Genomic DNA, 17,955 nt, shown 5'->3' with positions numbered 1-17,955 from the left:
CCCAGCCCGAGCACGGGCTCGCCGCTGGCCGCAAGGCGTGAACGTCGTCTTCATTTAAAATTAGTGGCATAAGCTCCCCAGCCCCCAGCCTCAGCATTTAAAGTGCCTTTTGTCTCTTCATTTCACTTAAGCAAGGTTTTTGTTGCCGGTTGCCAAGTTCTATTAATGCAGAATTTAATCGGGAAGCGCTTTTCCCCGGTCCCAGCAAGACGGGAACAGCAGATACTGAGGCCTGAAATGGCACAAAACAGATCCCTCGGTGATAACTGCTGATACCCTACAATTTTATGTCGTCTTTAGTAAAAACCACTTATGTGGCAGCAACTTTTTTGGCTCTCAAAGGAAAAACTGGCCCTTTATGTTTTTTCTCTCGAGCACGCAGCAATCACGCCCGACACTGGAATACGAAACCGAAAAGGTTTTCTCTAAAGAGAAGGCCCTTAATTATTAGATTCCGTGTACAACTAATCCAAAGGCACACTTAAAAGGAAATTTAATAGCTCCAGTTTCTATTTCACTCTGACTCGCATGTGTCCTCTGGCTGGATGCTCCCAACCCGCCTCTCCCAGCGCGGAGCCTGAGGACTTCCCTCTCCATTTTGTTCGGGATCTGTTGGTTTTTCTCAATATCCCCTTCTCCCTGTAGTGGGAATAAATGGAAAGCCTTCCTCGGGATTAAACCCTTAGATTTTCCCCTTTGCTAACCAGTAAAGAGGGAGAGAGGGCAGAGAGGAAATGAAATTGTTATGGAGATTACAGTGTATGTCACCGGCTCTTTGGCCAGTCCTAGGGTTTTGTCGCTGAACGGTTAAGTGCAAACTTGTATTTCCCTTCACAAGAATGGACAATTTTTCTCGCTTGTTTGCAGTTTTCCAAAGTTCTACACACAAATCAGTGAACCTTAAGAGACCCTTTCACTCTTTTATTGTGAATATTTGTCAGTGCTCCGGGGCAGTGATTGCAGTGACAGGTGAATCCAGGGGCCCAGCGATGGCGTCCCAACTTCATAGGTTTGGAAATGTAAAAGACTACCGGCCCTTTCACTCGGGACGTGGCAGTCAACAGGTTCGCATTTTCTGGGATGTAATGCCTGTTCCCCGCAGCCGAACGGCAGCGGAGCAAACCCGAGCCCGCGGCCGCTGCCCTGCCAAGCCTCAGGCGCAGCTATGGCCAAGAGCCTTGCGCCGGGCGGCCACCCCGGCCGCATCCCACTGGAACAGGGGGAAGGAGGCGGCCTGGAGGGTGTGGGAGGACCCCCGCCTGGCACCCCCGCATGGCGCCCGGCCACCTTCTCTCCCAAGTCCAGTGCTCAGGCGGGCTCCCGCGGGCTCTCGCTCCTCCTTTGACCCCTCTTTAATTTTCATTCCGCCTTTTAATTATTAATTAAAGCCGAGAAGGGCTGTGGCTGGGGAGGGGGAAGGTATGCAGGAAAGAAAGGCAAGAGCGGGCTGGGGGCAGCGCTGGGAGCGGACGGTGGTTGGAGCGCAGCTTTGTGTGCCGCCCTAATTGGCCTGGCCACAGAGGGGCTGCGGCGGGGCCGCCCGGACCCGCTCCCCTCCCGCCGCCCGCCCCATCCGCGCCCGTCCCGGGCTCCCGGCTGCGGGACCCCCTCGCCGTGCCCCGCCGGGCGCCCCGGTGCGCAGCCCTGCCGCGGGTGGCAGCCGCTGCCGGGGGCCGCTCCTGCCCCGCGCACCGGAGCCGGGCTTGATATTTAATCCATCTCTCTTCGGACAAAGACCCATCTTTTTACCATGGAGAAACGCCACTGAGATGCGGCTAACCTCTAGGGTTATATCCCAAACCGCGACCTAAGAGCTTGAAAGATGCTTGGCCGGCCCTCTTCTAACCTGAACAAAAAGGATCTGGGGGAAAATAAAATAGCTGTTTTCTTTCTTTCTTTCTCCCCCCCTTTTTTTTTTCTTTCTTTCTTTTTTTTTTTTTTTCCTCACAACAAAGAATTCCTAATCATTTCATCTTGGGGGTGGATTTTTATTTCCGTGTCCACTCAGGGTATTGAAATCGATCGCTGCAATATTTAATATATTACTGTCTTAGAGTCCTCTCTCTCTGTAAGGCTAGGTTTATTTCTTGTCTGACTACGTCCCCTCCTATAATAGCACATTCTGTACATCTGTCTGCGGTGTAAAATAATCGTAGTCTTCATTAAATACACAGTCATTAAAGGCTGCGGTCAGTTTTCTAATTATGTGGAAAAGCAAACGCCGGGTAAATAAAGCTATATTAACAGAATAATCTCCCAATGAATTCACAGGCACTTGAACAACAAACTCAACAAATATCTGAAGGTAAAACTACAACATTGGAACTAACTATTTTTTAATTATGTGAGGTTTATATAATGTACCCTTCATTTTTTGTTTAACTTTCCTGTAGTGACCTGTCCCATAACCTTGTAATCCACTGTGGGATATTTCTTTGTGGCCTCTTTCCTTTTGTTATGCCCCCACAGGTTTCCAGCTTAGATGCCTTTTTTTTTTTTCTCTTGGTAAATGCGTCTTTAAAAAATATTTGACCTGTTTGACTTAGAGACGTGCATAGACATCTGTGGATTGGGTTAGGCTTATAGTTTCTACGTGATTTCATGATCTTTGTAAAGCAACACCTGAAAAGTAAAAATAATAGTCCTTCGACGTTTGGGAAAATTAGCAGTGTTTGTAAATGTCAATGACTCTCGCGTATGAGTTTTCTTTTTTTCAGTTCACATAAATACATAGTTTAATGATCTCTTTGAGACCACTTCCTCATTTATAGCATATGTCCCAGCACAACCAAACTTTTGTCACCCCAGTTTGCTATGACTGGATGTCGTTGGACTGCCCTTGGGAAAACCAGGGAGTTCGCCAAAGGATCTGCAGCACCTTGATAGAAAGTGTGGAATAGGGAGCGGGCTCGGGAACTTTGCTTTTCCCGCTTCCCTGAGAGGGAGAGAGGCTCCTAGAAAATGCTGTCATCACAGCCGGAGCTCGGGGGGACTAGGCTCCAGCCCTTTATCAGGGACCAGCTCTCCTCGCCGGGAATCAGCGAGTTGTTTTTTCAGGCTGAGCTTTGCAGGTATTGGCGAGCGAAGTCGTTGCAAAACAAAGATAAACAAGGAGCAAGGGAGCTGCTGCTTCTCCATGTCCGTGAGGGGAGACACAGCGAGTCCCGATGAATTCGGTGATGCCTGCGAGGAAATCCTGAGCACCTTAGCGGACAGAGCCAGTTAGTCTCATTGGAAAACTCCTTTTCTTTCAGCACGCAAGCCTTCCTCTTCAGAAACCTGGGGCTGGTGGGAACAAAAATGTTAATCGCTATCATACCTATGCAAAGCTATTAGCGCTATTGATTCTTAACTTTCTGAGCGAAGACAAATTCACCATATGTCGATGTGTAAACACTTTAAAATAAAATTAAAACCAGTTCTGTGCAATTGTCACTGTGCATGATTCTAATACAAACTATCAGATGTTTATGCAGTTCGTCTTTCTTAATGATCAGACGCCATCGGCGTTGATAAACCAAACACAAGCAGTAAATTCTGCGTGGAGGGCGGCTCCGGCTCGCAGGTTTTGTGAAGACGGAGCAGCTCGCACGAAGCCGCAGCAAAATCATCCTGTACTTTTGTGCCGGCCTTGGGGCTGGGAGTCGCTGAACTCTCAGTTACCCTCTGGAGCTTTTTCCTAGACCCGATGTCATCCGTCTCCTGCGGAAAACGGGAGGAACAAATGCAGCAGCACGGCAGGAGCTGGCAGAGGAGCAGGGCTCCGGGCTGGAGCATTCCCGGGAAGCCTCGCCGCATCTGTGCGCGGGTGTTTACAGAGGGGAGGGAGAGAGGGAGGCAGAAAGGCCTCGGGAAAGGCAGGAGACTCTTTTAAGTCCGCTGATGAGGAATTGCTGCCGGGTATACTCCTCTTTGCCCCACGAGCAATGCAAACACGTATATAAAGATTCCCAACTTTCATGTGTGTTTTAAGAAGTTCACCTACTTTCATGCCTATCCCAGAAGCCCGGCTTTCCGGGACGGAACAAACACCGCCAAGTACTCTGCGTGGAGGGCAAGAGATATATCAGCGATTATCTGGAGAGCCTTTCTATTTATCGGCCTCTACGCAGCTAGATAGGGAAATCCGAATGTTCACGGACTTGATGAATGGCAGGGCTTGTGTAGAATGGCTATGCTTTACAGGCCCCTTTACGGGAGAAGGATACAGAAATCATAATGGAATTAATGAGATTTTATTAGCAAAAATTTGTAAACCCCAGGTAACCATTTACAAACTTACTCTGAAATCTGAGAGAGACTGCGAGATCACAGCCGGGGAGATCTGACATTATTTTATATGGCATATTAAACGCTGTTCGCTCTTTTCTTCTACTACATCATTTAGCACGAACATCTTTTTCCCTCAGGCGAACTTTGCCAGATTTTGACGGGGACGATTTTGTCATAGAAATCCTGAAAAATCCTAAAAATCCTTCTTTTGGTTATAATGTACTACTTCAAACATCCCCAACAGACATAGTAAAGTTTTTCAAACGGCCTGGAAAACTGTACAAGGAATAGCACGCTATTGCTATTTACCCTTACCAAAACGTCATGTCCACGAAAATGGAAATGAGATTTTCCAAAAGGGAGCAAACCGTTGTTGTTGTTGTTGTTTAGGTTTCCTTTTTTTGGTTTGGTGAGTTGGGTTGTTTTTTTTTTTAATTGAATAATGTTTTTTTTCCCCATGCACTTTACTAGATAATAATTCTACGTTTGTGATTATCCCGGGCAGTTTACCCTTGAATCTCGGAAAGACAAAAGCATCGCGGGTAAATATAAAACATATGTTCGCACAGGTTATGTGGCAGCTTTAACACTCGCAGTCCCATTCACACGCATCTCCACAAATGCACAAAGACCCTAGAAATCCCAGCAAAAGCGTTGCTCCCGGGGCAGCCAGGCGAGAGGTGCTCCAGGAGAACAGGGTTTTTTGCTCCGGGAGCAGCACCAATCTACAACAAACACCCGGGAGGTCGGGGAGGGTGTGTCCGGCACAGAGCCGTGCCTCGGCCTCGGAGAGGGGCTGGTGGTCGGCCCTGCCGCTGCGCCGGGCGCTGCCGGTGCGGTGTCCCCGCGCTTCACCGTCACCAGCTGCTTTTCCAAGGCTGTTTGTTTGTTAGTTTATTTATTTTTTTCCCCAGGAAGGTAGAGAAAGGGGAATGACAAGATGAAATATAATACAGAGATGTGAAGTGACCCGAGTGGCAGCTGAAGACGAGGTCTTAGCTGGGACGTGTTTCCCAGCTAAACTCTCCGCTGCTCTTCGGGGAAAACCAAACGCAGGTTGATGGAAACATCCTGTTTTGAGGGAAATGGACTGTACAGCCCTATCTAGCAGCTCCGACACTACTAATCAGCCTGGAAAAGCGCTGCGAGCACAAGTCTCAGGGAAGAGGGAGCCGCGCATCTGACACGATTGCAATTCAATCCCGATCCTGAAAGGCAGTTTAGAAAATCGCTGAGCTCTGAGCGGCAGAGCCGGGCTGCGCAGGCCCCTCCGCGGCTCAGCCCGCCGGGAGACCCGCTCCTTCCTCTGCCTGCAGCAGGGGCAGAGCCCCGAGCCGCAGAGGGGAAGGCAACAGATGTGGGCTGTACAGAAATCCGTAGAACAAGTGCTCTAAACCCAGGGGGATTTCTCCTAATAGCGAAATCAGAGAGGGAGAGATTTCAGGAAAGAGAATAGCCCAATATAAGTTTCTAGAGTAGAATTTACATTTCATCGTGATTTGTATGTTACAATATGCAGACACGTGCACGCGGGAGGGGTTTAGGTGCCAGCGGCGGGGAGTCCCCGCGTCCCGGTCCTTCTGACCGTCGAGAGCATCGGAGTGCCTCTACCCGCGGCCGGGAAGGGGGGCCACGGTGCGGAGTTTGGGGAAGTTCATTGCGATACCCCTATTGCCATCCCCTCCCCCGCCCCTCCGGAACGAGGGAGAAGGGACAGGAGGTGCTGGCTCCTGTTTATTTGTCTAAGGGGAACGGCGGCGTGGGAGGCCGAGGGCCGCCTCGGAGCCCCCCTCGCCATGCGGACGTGCCGTTCGGCGGGCAGGGACACTCGGCCTGCGGGCCGGGGCGATGCGGGGCACGGGCACCCGGGGCAGCGCGGCCGCGAACAAAGGCCGGGAGCGGCTCCTGCACGTGTGCGCTGCCGCGGCGGGGCCGGCGGCCTCGGCCGTGCGCTGGGAGGGTCCGGCCGCGCCGCTGCTCCGCGGACTGTCGGGCACGGAGAAGGGCTCGCTCCGGGCCGGGGTCCCGGCGCGTCCGTCGCCGAAGGACGAGGCTGCAGCAGGGTCTGCCTGCGGGACGTCCATGTCCGGCCCTACCGCCCAAAGGTCACCGCGGCTGGTCCGGCTTCTCGCTACGGGCCACATTAGCGGAGCGGCCATTTACTGCCCCGGGATTGCAGCGCGGCCCGGGTTAGCCCATAAAGCCATTCACACTCAACAATGGGGATTTTCTCAACAATTAACAAGAAACAACATAATAAATCCATTTACAAAGCCCTCGCTATTTACTATAAATTAGCCACTCTTTAAGAGACCGGTGCGTAATTTCACACGCTTTACAGCCCCGGCTACATTTTAGACGCAAGAGCAAACAGCCCTGTTGGACCTTCTGCGCTGACCCCGCTCCCCGTCCCCTCCCGGGCCGACTCCGCGGGGGCGGACGGCGAACGGCCGAGCCCGGAGCCCCGGGCCTCCCCCGGCCGCTTCCTGGCCCGGAGCCCGGCATCTGCCCCGAGGGCCCCGCGGAACCACCACGGGCTTGCCCCCTGGCTCGCCCCCAGCGCGGAGCGGGCAGGGCGGGAGGCGGCGGGGCCGCGCCACGGGAGAGCCCGGGAAGATGGACGCCCCGGCGGATGAGCCGGAGGGGGAGCGGGGTGGGAGCCACGGCCCCGCTTTGGAGAGCGGGAACCCCCGGGGACGGCCGCGCCGCCCCCGCCGCCCGCGGGAGCCGCTCCGGGAGCGGGGGAGCCGGGCCAGGGACCCTGGCCGGGAGCGGGGGAGCCGGCCCGTGGAGCTGGGCCGGGCAGCCGAGGAGGCTCCGCCGCGCTGGGCAAGATGGCGGCCCGAGGAGCGCTATGCCCCGGGCCCGCCGCGCTTGGGCAGCCCCGCCGCTCGGGGGCCCCGGCTACGCTCCCGCATTTTTTTGACCTCCCTCCTCTCTCTTTTTTTTTTTTTTTTTTTTTCTCTCTCCTTCTTTTTTTTTTTTTTTTTTTTTTGTGATTTCCAGGCGGCGGGAGTGCGGTGCGGGAGTGGGGCCGGCGGCGCTCCCGCCGTACTCCCCCCTGTTTACAAACACAGCTGTTGCCGTGTATTTGCAATGCTAGGGGTAAAGCCACCAGCAGCGAGGAGCAAACGAGAGATGGTGCGGGAGAGGGGTCCTCGGCATCTGGAAAGGACAGGGCGCCTTGTTTTTGAAACTGTCAATTCCCTCAACCCCTATTGTGAGCGCCTCATGCAAAACATCTCGGGCCTTTTAAAGCGGGGGCTTGTGAGGCCGCCTAGGAGAGAAAGGGAGAGGGGGAGAGAGAGGGGCCTAGGGCACGGGAAATAATTATATCAGCGCAGTGAAAAAATGCAACGTGTAAGGCCTAAACCCGGCTCGCTGTCCCTTGCCGAAAGGTTTTTGGTCAGGCCGGAGCTGTTAGACCGCAGCTTGCAGGGCCAGGTACCGAGGGAATGGGTAATGTCTGCCAGCGTGACTTGGGGAAGGTAGATCCCAAAGCCTCCCTCCTGATTTTGCTAGCCAGGGCTTTTCATTTTCAGGCGCTCGCCCTCCTTTTGTGCTTCCAAGCTGACCAAATAGATCCCAGGATGAACCATTACATATTCTTCCCAGCAATCCTCTTAACCATAAAAACCACAATTAACAAGGTTATCCGTGTTTCATGTTCTCTAACATACTGCATATGTAGAATATTTTCCTCCAGATTACCACCGTGTGTCAAAAATGCCACTTTTTTTACCCTTTTCTGTCTCAACCACTCGCACGTGTGAACAGTGACAAACACAAACATGGTAACATTGCTCTCATTTCTGCAGAAACTTTAATTTATTGGCAACTAAATCTGTTAGAGTAAAAGGGATCAGAGACCATGTAAAAAATCACCATATGAATTGATTAAACAGCAAACTTCATACAACAGCTACCACTATTTTGCATTATTGCTAGTAGTGGCTTTTTAAATAAACAACCAGTAAAGAGATTATCCCACTGTAGTCAAGTAAGTGTAGCTTATAGAACAATCACTTCTTAAAGTAAATTGCTGTAAACGGCAAGTTACATCTTTTAAGGCAATATACCTCATTGCTGAAGGCATTACACGTGTTCCCTTTTTAATGTTCTAGAGAATTAAACAGAGTCCAAAACTTTCTTTTGTCTTCCATCTGGCAGCAGAAATATTCACAATAAATTTCCCAGTGAACTCTATTTGTGGCAAATACCTACAGAGTATAGTCCTTACAGCACATGCACTTCCTCAATTGCTTTTTCCTCTAGAAAATTCTGATGATTTTTGTGTACACCAGGAATTGGAAAATAGTGGCAATTACTAACACATTGTAAGTTTTATCTCATGTAAACATCACAACAAAATGGTAGCCTGTCTCCCTTGGAAAACCTTGGGGTTTCCTCATTATTAGAACTTACCTTTATGGGAGAAATTTGGTTATTTTTATGTAATTCAATGATAAGACTTTACATGTTTAAGGCTGAATTGATAATGAACTCTGATCGCAATAATAATTACAATGTCGTCAGAAACAATTACCAAACTACCAGAATTGAACAGAATACCATCCCCCTCCCCCCCTTTTTTTTTTTCTCCTGGTGAGTTATTGTACCTGGCTAATTTCTCCAACGGTAGTAAAACCACGAATGTCCCTGCTAGTGACTTGTACTAAACTGAGGTGTGCACGTGTGAAAATTATGTGGCTGTTTAACTCCTTGCCGTTTGCTGCTGCCTGGATGGAGGGGAGCCCAGCGGAGCAGCCTGCCGGGGATGCCCGGGGGTGCCTGGAGCTCCCGGGCCGCTGGCAAGGCTGGGCGCCATATTTCACGTCCTCAACTCTGCAGAGCCTATTTGGTATAAATTTATGCTTATACCTCCCCCTCCAACCCCCAGCCCCCCACCCCGGATTATTTCAGAACCTGAAAAGGCACCTCTGTAATTTACAATTCCTGGCCAAATCAGCATATCTCTAATTGGAAGTAAACAGGTCAGGGGACAGAGTTACTTTGAAAGTGATATGTTGTTTAACTGACAAGGCGAAATTTTAGGTTTCAAGTTTGCATATTGCACTTTTGCGTCTTTTGGCTCTTTTTTTTTCCTTTTTTTTTTCCTTTTTTTTTTTTTTTCTTTCTTTTTTTTTTTTTCTTTTCTTTTTTTGGTCAAGGGAAGACCTTTGTCAGGCAGACACGGTTTCTAACAGAGTGGGGGGGCTTTCCTGAGCAGTACATTTTGTACGTACTTACAGTTCTCTGGAAATAAGGCTGTAATCTGTGCAGCTCTAAACACACGAATGTAAACATTCATCTCAGAACAACTCCAGTAAGCATATTTTTCATGACCATCGTAATTTCAGCAGAGCGGTTAAGTATGCAATGCACCTTTTGCAATTGGCAGCTTAAAGTGATGTGTGTGCATGTGTGTGTGCGTGTGCATGCAGGGGGGAAGGGTAACTCCACTGAAAGGCAATTGTTTACTCTTTCTAAATATATTTGGCTGCAGGTATTCTTAGACTAGGCCTTTTACAATGAGGGGAAAACTTCGGTGTGGATATAGTAAACAGAGCTGAAATCAGTTAGTGACTGCTTGGAATATTTGGAGACACGAGGGGTTGGGACAGGGCATCACAAAAGGCAGGAATTAAAAAACTGAAACCCAGGCAGTGGATTGCCAGCAGAAATGTTGACTTTGAGTCACACAGTAAACATTACATTGTTGCTTTGTTTTCCTTTTTTGATTTGCGATAAATTATTCTCCCGGGATTGATCGATGAGTGGAATCCTTAAAATTTAATTTGTGAATGATCTAGTATAAATAAAATGCTAATCCAAAGAAAGAAACCAGCAATTATTCATCCTAAACTCTGCTGATTCAGCAACTCAATTATTATTGCCTTTCTCAAGCTGCAAACTTTTCAGGCTGTTTTCAGAGTTGCTGTATCCGTCCTTCCCCCACAAGAGATACCTTCCCCCGTCCTCAGCTCTGCCTCCACCTCGGCCTCCACTTTTTTTTTTCCCTCCTTCCCTTTCTTTTGCAGAGGTTGGGGGGGGGGGGGGAGGGAGGGAGTGAAACAGTTAACCTCTTGAAACGTATTTCCTCCAAATAAAAACAGTGAACTTACAAATGGAGAGGAAACCACGGATAACTCTGCAATAATTCAAAGTGTTTGGAATCAGGATTTTTTTAAAACAGTGTTTTTAATTGAAAATAAAGCTAAAGCATGCTTTTCAACAGTGCAAATTTCCATAATTTTGATTTACTGCTTCCATCATCACAATATATTATACCAGCATGTCTTACCGAGGGCTAGACTCTAGAAGTCTGCCTGTTTGACTATTTTGATATTAAGTGCAAATATAGATAATTGCCTCTGATTGTCACGTGCAGTAAAAATGTTTCTGCTACATAGAGAGGATGGCATGGCAAAAAAACCCACAACAGCAAATTTCAAGAGATGAGGATAGAACCGGGAAGTGTAACATGGTTGAATTGCCTGAGTTTTGTTGCCAAAAAGCTATGAACAACATGGTCTTCTCATTTTGTGTAATCTTTCCACTTACGGCCTCTCATTTCACTTTCTGTGTTGTATTTACTGCTTTGCTATTTCCTCCAGCCAGCATGAGGGGTTGGACCATAAATTGTACTGCTGGCCAGGCAAATATTTTAGTTGCTTTGCAAGTTTGTAAGGGGCATGTTCAGACCACAACTTAAGTATGACATTAGTGGATAACAGTAACCTTATTTAAGACCTCTGGGTGAAACAAAAAGGCTTCCCAATTGCAAAGAGTGGCTGTACAAGTAAAAAGACACCCTTTTACCAAAAATAGAATTCCACATTTATTTACTGGTTTCAAATGAGGCAGCTTTTCCCAGCACTGGGGTCACAGGCGGACCCCAGTCTTTTCCAAACCGGAGAAGAAGGAGTAAGTGCAACTGCCCTTCAAAAAAGACACCCCTGCACCCGAAAACAAAGCTCCCAAAAAGTATACTGCTGCCACATTGAATTATAGTGAACCCTTACTGTGCAACCATGTAACTTAACAAAGTTTAACTGAATTAACAGTTAGACTTCCATTTTCAAAATCTAGTGCATAAATTTAATGGCTCATTCTAATATTTATTATTCAACCTTTTGACATTTATTTGCAGCAGTTGAATTGAGGTACTGGTGCATTATTAGCATTTAAACAGTAAAGTGTTCCAGCTCTACCATAATAACTGAGTTTAACTTGAGTCTTTAGCCTGAAGTACTCTGTGGAATGTAACATAATAAAAAAACCCCAAAAAACAAAAACAAAAACACAAAAACAATTCAACAGAACAAACAAACAAACAAAAAGGCCCAAACCAACAACAACCAAAAAAAAAAAAACCCCACCAAGATGCCAAAATAAGGAAAAAACCCCCCACTGTTGTAATGGTAAATAAAATAGTTATCCAGATTCTGTCTTCACAATGTGATAAAACAGGATTCCAATAGTGTATAGCATTAATGGGTTTGTACAAACCATGCTGCAGAGTTAAAAAAAAAAAAGGTAAGAAAGTTAAAGGTGGTTCAAGAAAATATTTTCCAAACTACTTTATTAATTAAATTTCCTGAATTTGTGGCTAGGTGGAAGAGGTATTGCAGAACCGCCCAGCTGCCATTTCCATACAGGATGGGCCTTGTGAGGTGGTTGGGAATCCTTAGTGGTGTTTAAGGAATAAGCTGGCAACAAATCCCCATCATTGCCAATAATTAGTGATGGTGGACAGGGAAAATTTGCCATGAAATTAAATGGCCTTTTCACTGCTGATGCTACATTGCTGGCTACCCTTTTGCGTCTATTGTTAACTGTAAAATCATCCAGTGTTCCTTCATGTGTCTCAATTTTACCTGTAGGACGTGGGCTTCGAGCTGATTTCAAATTTGGTTTGACTGGAGGAGTCTGCAGTACAGGTCGCTTTCCCAAAACCAGTGTCCTGTAATTTTTTCTCACCCTTGCTCCAAATTTATACTCCCCATCCTCAGGTTTTGGAGTACCTAAAGTGCATGAGAGGACCTGACTCTGAGTCAGTGGGTTTAAGGAAGTGGTTTCTTTCTCAGTGCATGCAGAATCTTCCTTGGCTGTCAATAAAGCGTCCTGGTTATTAGTCTCAGTCACACCGTAAAACTCATCCTTAGTATCATTGCACTCACACTTTAGCTTATGTGTTGTAAGATCAGGCTCATACTCGTCGTTCGCACTGCTGTCCTCTATTTTGATTTTAATGCTGTGCAGGAATGGCAATGCCTTATTGCCTGTATCAGTGCACTGGAGCTCAGCTGCTGCTGCTGCCCCTGGAGAAGCAGCATCCTCCGCAGGATCAGTTTGTAAAGAGGGCAAATCCGTGGCAAATTCAATACAATGAGGGATTTTGGAATCTTTCTCTGAATTTGCTGCCGCTGATGAAGAATCATTATTTAAGAACCTAGCAGCTATTGTATTGTTATCTGCACGGTGTGTAGTAGTTGCTTGAAGGCATTTCCTTGCCTCTCTGAGTATTCTTTGTTGTGGAAATGCATTGTTTGTCTTTGGGCTAGGTGAAGAGGCCCCCTTTGCAACACAGTTAATTGTTAGGTCAGTACTCTTGGCATTATTGGAAAATTCAGAGTGTGGGAATGTGAGTTCGGATACCCTATCATCTCTTATCTCCGCGAAGCAGCTCCCCAGGCCGCCGGAGCAGCGCAGCGCCGGGGCGGCGGGAGCCCAGCCGGGGCAGCCCCACTCCTCCGGCAGCTCCGGCTTGACTCCGCCGGGAGCGCCGCGGAGGGCGGGCAGCCCGCCGGGCTCCGCCGGGGCCGGGGGCCGGGAGGCGGCGGCGGCCGCCAGATGGTACAAGAAGTTGGCGTGGACCACGCCGGGCGGGCTGCAAAAGCTGGTGCGCCTGAAGCGGATGCTCTGCACCGAAACCTGGCTGGAGACCGAGCTGGAGTCGGAGTCCGAGGTGCTGTCCTCCTCCTCCTCCTCTTCCTCCTCCTCTTCCTCCTCCTCCTCCTCCTCCGAGCTGCCCTCGCTAGAGTCCGAGGCGCCGCTGCCCTCCTCGTCCTCCTCCTCCTCCTCGTCCTCCTCCTCCGAGCTGCCCTCGCTGGAGCTGGAGAGGCTGGAGCCGCAGTCCGAGTCGTGGGCGGCGCGGCCCGAGCAGCAGCTGGACTCCGAGTCGCTGCTGCCGCTCTCGGCGAAGGCGGGCGGCCCGAAGCCGCGGGGCAGCGGCAGCGGCAGCCGCGGGGCGCCACGGGGCCGGCAGGGCCGGGGCAGGGCCAGGGGCCGGCGGGCGCCGCCGGGGGGGCCCAGCGTGACGGCGGCGGCGGCCGCCCCGTGGCGGCGGCGGCGGCAGCGGGCGGGCAGGGGCGGGGGACCGGCGGTCGGGAGCCGGGGCCGCGCCGCGGCGGCGAGCGGGCGACGGGAGCGCAGGGGCACGCAGCCGCCCGCCGCCGGCGCCGTTTCATAGTTTACGGGGGATTTGCAAGGCGCCCGAGCAATTTCTGGGTAGCTGTGGCCAGTGTATTTACTAAAAATGTGAGGTAGATGAGCGGCCGGTAGCAAGGCTGTGTCCCCCGGGCGCAGAGCTTTCCTCCGGACGGGCAGCAGCGGCCGAGGAGAGTCGCTCAGACCCAGCCAAAGTTTGTTCTCCTTCCAGAAGCCGGAGAAGGGGTCGGGGGGAGCGAGCTCCGGCCGGAGATCGGTGGCAGACAGCGCCCGGCTTAGTTTCCTTCGTTTCGTTTTAAGAACCCGTTCGGTTTTGCAGGATGTGTATAGGGCTTCCACGTCCTCTCTGGAGATCAGGGTGCATTTGGCAGCGTGGAAAGCGATGGAGTTGATGGCTTTGAGTTTCCTCAACTCCTCCAAGTCGCAGTGATGTTTTTTTACTTTTAAATGATCCATTCGCTTGTGCACGGTAGTTCGCGGGATGTTTTTGAGCAGGTCTGTAAAAACCTGGGAGAGTGCAAACATTTGCTTTCCTTTAATGATGAGGTAGCCGAGCCTCACGCCATCCACCTCTTCAAAACCCGACTTCAGGTCTCCCATTTCGTGAATTAAATTATTCCCAGCATTTGCAGAGAGAGAGACAGATGAAAAAAAAAAAAAAAAAAAAAAAGAAAAAGCCACACACACACAATCCTCAGCCAGATGCTGTATTTGTCTCAAGGCATCCTGCTAATAAAATATAACAAAGGCTGTTATTCCTGGTGAATGAAGTGCCAAACTTTAGACAAAATTTAAAAAAATAAATTAAAAAATACTGTGAGACTACAATCAATATATAATCTTAAAAATCAGGTTTGCCAAAGTGTTTCTCTAAGTTGTTGCTGAAGATCAGTACCTGTTCCCTTTCATTCCCTGCTTTTCCATTGGAAACTATGATAATGGAATGTGAAGGGAGGAAGAGAAAAGAAATGCAGCTGCTATTCCCGCCGCTGCTTTAGCTACAAATAAAATGACAGAGTGAAGTGAGCTCGTCCGGAGACACCTTCATCAATTAATTCCCCTAAAGCCAACGCTGATTGGACACTCCTGACAGGTGATGCAATAAAAATTGATATTCCACCCCTTCCCCCAAAAAATCTCCCACTAATTAGCATACCCTTATACTGCCACCTCCCCTCCCAAAGTAAATAATACAGTTAGTATATAAATCTTTCTATTAAACAATCCGAGCTCAAACACACTCAGCCCTCTCAGACTTCCACGTCGCTAGCTTCGGAGGAAGGATTTGTATGCTTTTTCCCCCTATCGTTCCGTATATTTTCAGCCTGTTTTGGACAAACGTTGCTCTTTTGTGCATGCCGTGAATTTAAAGGACATAAGTCTGATCGTAGCGATGGAAAATCCTTCGGTAACGTAGCCGCTTTAAACTAGCGTTTTATTCTGCATTGTGTGGAAAATGAAGCTTAGCGAAAACGTGCAGAACAGCTTGGTATTTCCCCTTCTGAGGCTCCAAAGTTAAATGTTCGGTTGTTAACGAGAGGGAGTACTTACATTTTCGAGTTTCTCTTGATTTTCCTCTTCTGCTTAATTAGCTTTTTATAGCCGGGTACTGAGGTTATTTTTGCTGTCTGAATATCACGGGTTCCCGCACCGTGATACTATAACACTTTTAACTGAAATTCTGCCAGTAATATTGCAGGAGGGGGGAGGAGGACGTGAGCTCACGTCAGACCCATAACAAAGCATAGATAAGCCAGAAATGTATACACTTTTCACGATTAACCGTGCTGGATCACGAGCTGGAATGTCCTATAGTCCCAGAGCCCACGTCAGGATTCCTGCGTGCTGATTGCTTCCAGCAGAGAAAGGAGAATGTAAAATATCCAAGGTGTTTCCAGGAGCCTTTACGTAATAACAAAAAAAGTGCTGGAACACACAATGTACGATATTACATCGGGCTAGGATGCTTCTGGCTCGCAGTTTGCATATTCCGCTCGGAGTAGCCCTGCCGAAGATTTTTGATGCTCCATTTATAGCAGCCCCTTAAAATCAATTTGAAGAAGCAGCATGAAGGTTTAACCTCTTCTTAGGAACGTTAAATTATTCGAGTGTCAAGAACGAGGATCTCGCAAATGTTGCGATAGCTGCATGCCTCTCCCTTGTCACGTTAAAGTGATGCTTGCGGTTTGCACGTTAGGCGCTGCGAAAAAAAAAATCACCAATCTCTGCCGTGCATCCAGTGTTCCGCTGGATACAAACACCAGCACTTTTATGTATCACTGCACATCCAGAATTAGACACATCCGCGAGATTAATGAGACATCTCATACTGCTGTGACTTGGCAAAAAAATCGACGGAGGAAAAAAAAAAATCTTCAATCGCAAACGTCAATATCCACTCCGCGTGTTGGCAATATGGTGCGTGGAGTTCGTGTTACCCCGTCAGGTACAGCTAAAAGAAAGCGCATAATCACTCTGTGAAAACGCCGTTTTGCATGACAAGGCGAAATGCAGGCAAGCCCCCAATTTCCCAGGAATTCGAGAGAGAAGTGGGAATTTGGAGAAGTGCATCCGGGAATGGAGGAAGTCTATTCAAGGGAGCCTCCAACTCGGAGGGCTGAGATTTGAAAAGTCAGCCCTGGACTACTGTTGCTCTCAGCGCAGATGTAATCGCCGCTGTTCAACTTAATCCATGTGTGTGCGAACCGCGATGCCTACTTCTTCCCTCTGAAACCTAGGGATAGTATTCCCATTCGAGAAAGCAGAGCTACAGTAAATTACATTTTGTCCCTCGAATTAGAAAAGGATCATTGAGTGGATCTCGTGATATTTCAGCCTTTAAACGTAACCGAGAGGCAGCAGTGAACAATGCCTCGGCACAGCTCAGACCATCCGCGGAGTTCTCCTTCTCTCTCCTCGCATCTGGATCTCCCAGCCTCGCCGTTCTCCTGCTCGCTCGTGTGAGAGGCAAAAAAAGCAAAGTTTCGAAAGAAAACAGCTGCTGGCGCTAAAGAGAAATCATCGTGGTCTTTCTAGAGCTAGAGACAATAAGGTCGTTTAAAAATTCCTCCTGATGTACTTATATGCTGCGAACACCCCCACCCCCTCCCTACTGCTCTCCTCCCCCTGCTTTAAGGTTAAGGCTATGGAGTCAACAGTAAAGGAACAGTAAACTCCGAGAAAGCTGCTCAGACGACGTTACCCAAAAGCTCGGTGGGCTGAAAAGTCCTTTATTTGTCAGGTAGTTCAGCTGGGTCAGATTCCCGTGCAAATCCACGCGTGCACTCGCACGGAGGGAGCCACGGGCATCCAGACCCGCACCCACGCGCTGCCGGTGATAGCCTGGCAGTGGGATTCGGCAACTGTTTAAAAAATGTCCCTTTTAAAATTTATTTTTTATTTTTATTTATTTATTTTTTTAATTCCGGTGCTACCAAACGTTTAAAACTAGTGACGGCTTTTCAGCAAACCTCGGGTTCCCGAAAGGTGCGGCCATGAGCACCGGGGTCGAGGCAGCGCCAGATGTCGGCAGGGAGAAACCCACGAGAAGTCTTGGGAAATGTCAGGCACCCAACCTACACATCCTCAACGTATACTTACACACACTTTCGGTTGCATATCTTTCTCCGCATCTCACACAAGAGAGCTTTGTTTCTTTACTTCTCCATCATTTGGTTTGGCTCTTTTTGTGTGTGTATGTGTGTGTGTGTGTGTGCGTGTGCGCGCTTTCCCTTGGCCATCGGCACACGTTGTGTATCCGGGGTCGTCTTGAAGCAGGCTGGGGGAGATCCTGATAAACAGCCGTCAGAGGCCCCTTGCACACGCACACGCACATTAAAGGCAGAGGACTTGAAAATGGATTTGCACGCACACAGGGGATTGCGATCAATAGCCACCAACATTTATGGCTTAGATTGTTAATGTGAAGGCTGGTCAAAAGAATGAAAATGAAAAATAAAAGGTGTCTGGTGTCAATTACATGAAAAGTTATGCCATAATTTACTTATTGGGATGTATGCCTGCCTGTTTGTGTGTCCATGTGCATGTGTGTGCAGACCCAGATGTATATGTAGCTATGTCTCAAAAGCAAGGGAATTTCTTTGTTAATTTTGTGGACTGTGTCACCCTCACTGGTGATCAAAGATGAACACGATTAAAGGAATGGATGTTTGTCTCACATTTCTTAAGATAAGGACGCCAGAGATGCCCGGTTTTGCCAAATACATACAC

At 48.8% G+C, this 17,955-nt stretch overlaps 1 protein-coding gene across 1 annotated transcript; it reads right to left on the bottom strand.

The window, feature by feature from the left end:
• Positions 1-9,449: 9,449 nt before the first annotated feature.
• On the bottom strand, positions 9,450-14,329 carry SKIDA1 (SKI/DACH domain containing 1). The gene has a single exon (XM_036379061.2). It carries the CDS (start codon positions 14,323-14,325, stop codon positions 11,860-11,862), a length of 2,466 nt encoding a protein of 821 aa, XP_036234954.1. The 5' UTR covers positions 14,326-14,329; the 3' UTR covers positions 9,450-11,859.
• Positions 14,330-17,955: the final 3,626 nt, after the last annotated feature.

Source organism: Molothrus ater, chromosome 1 (genome assembly GCF_012460135.2).
Source record: "Molothrus ater isolate BHLD 08-10-18 breed brown headed cowbird chromosome 1, BPBGC_Mater_1.1, whole genome shotgun sequence".
Lineage (NCBI taxonomy): Eukaryota > Metazoa > Chordata > Aves > Passeriformes > Icteridae > Molothrus > Molothrus ater.
Note: the sequence above shows the minus strand (reverse complement) of the source record. Positions and strands in the feature narration are given on the sequence as shown.

Coding starts and splice junctions, on each gene's coding strand:
- SKIDA1 (XM_036379061.2), bottom strand. CDS start 14,325: ATGGGAGACCTGAAGTCGGGTTTTGAAGAGGTGGATGGCGTGAGGCTC.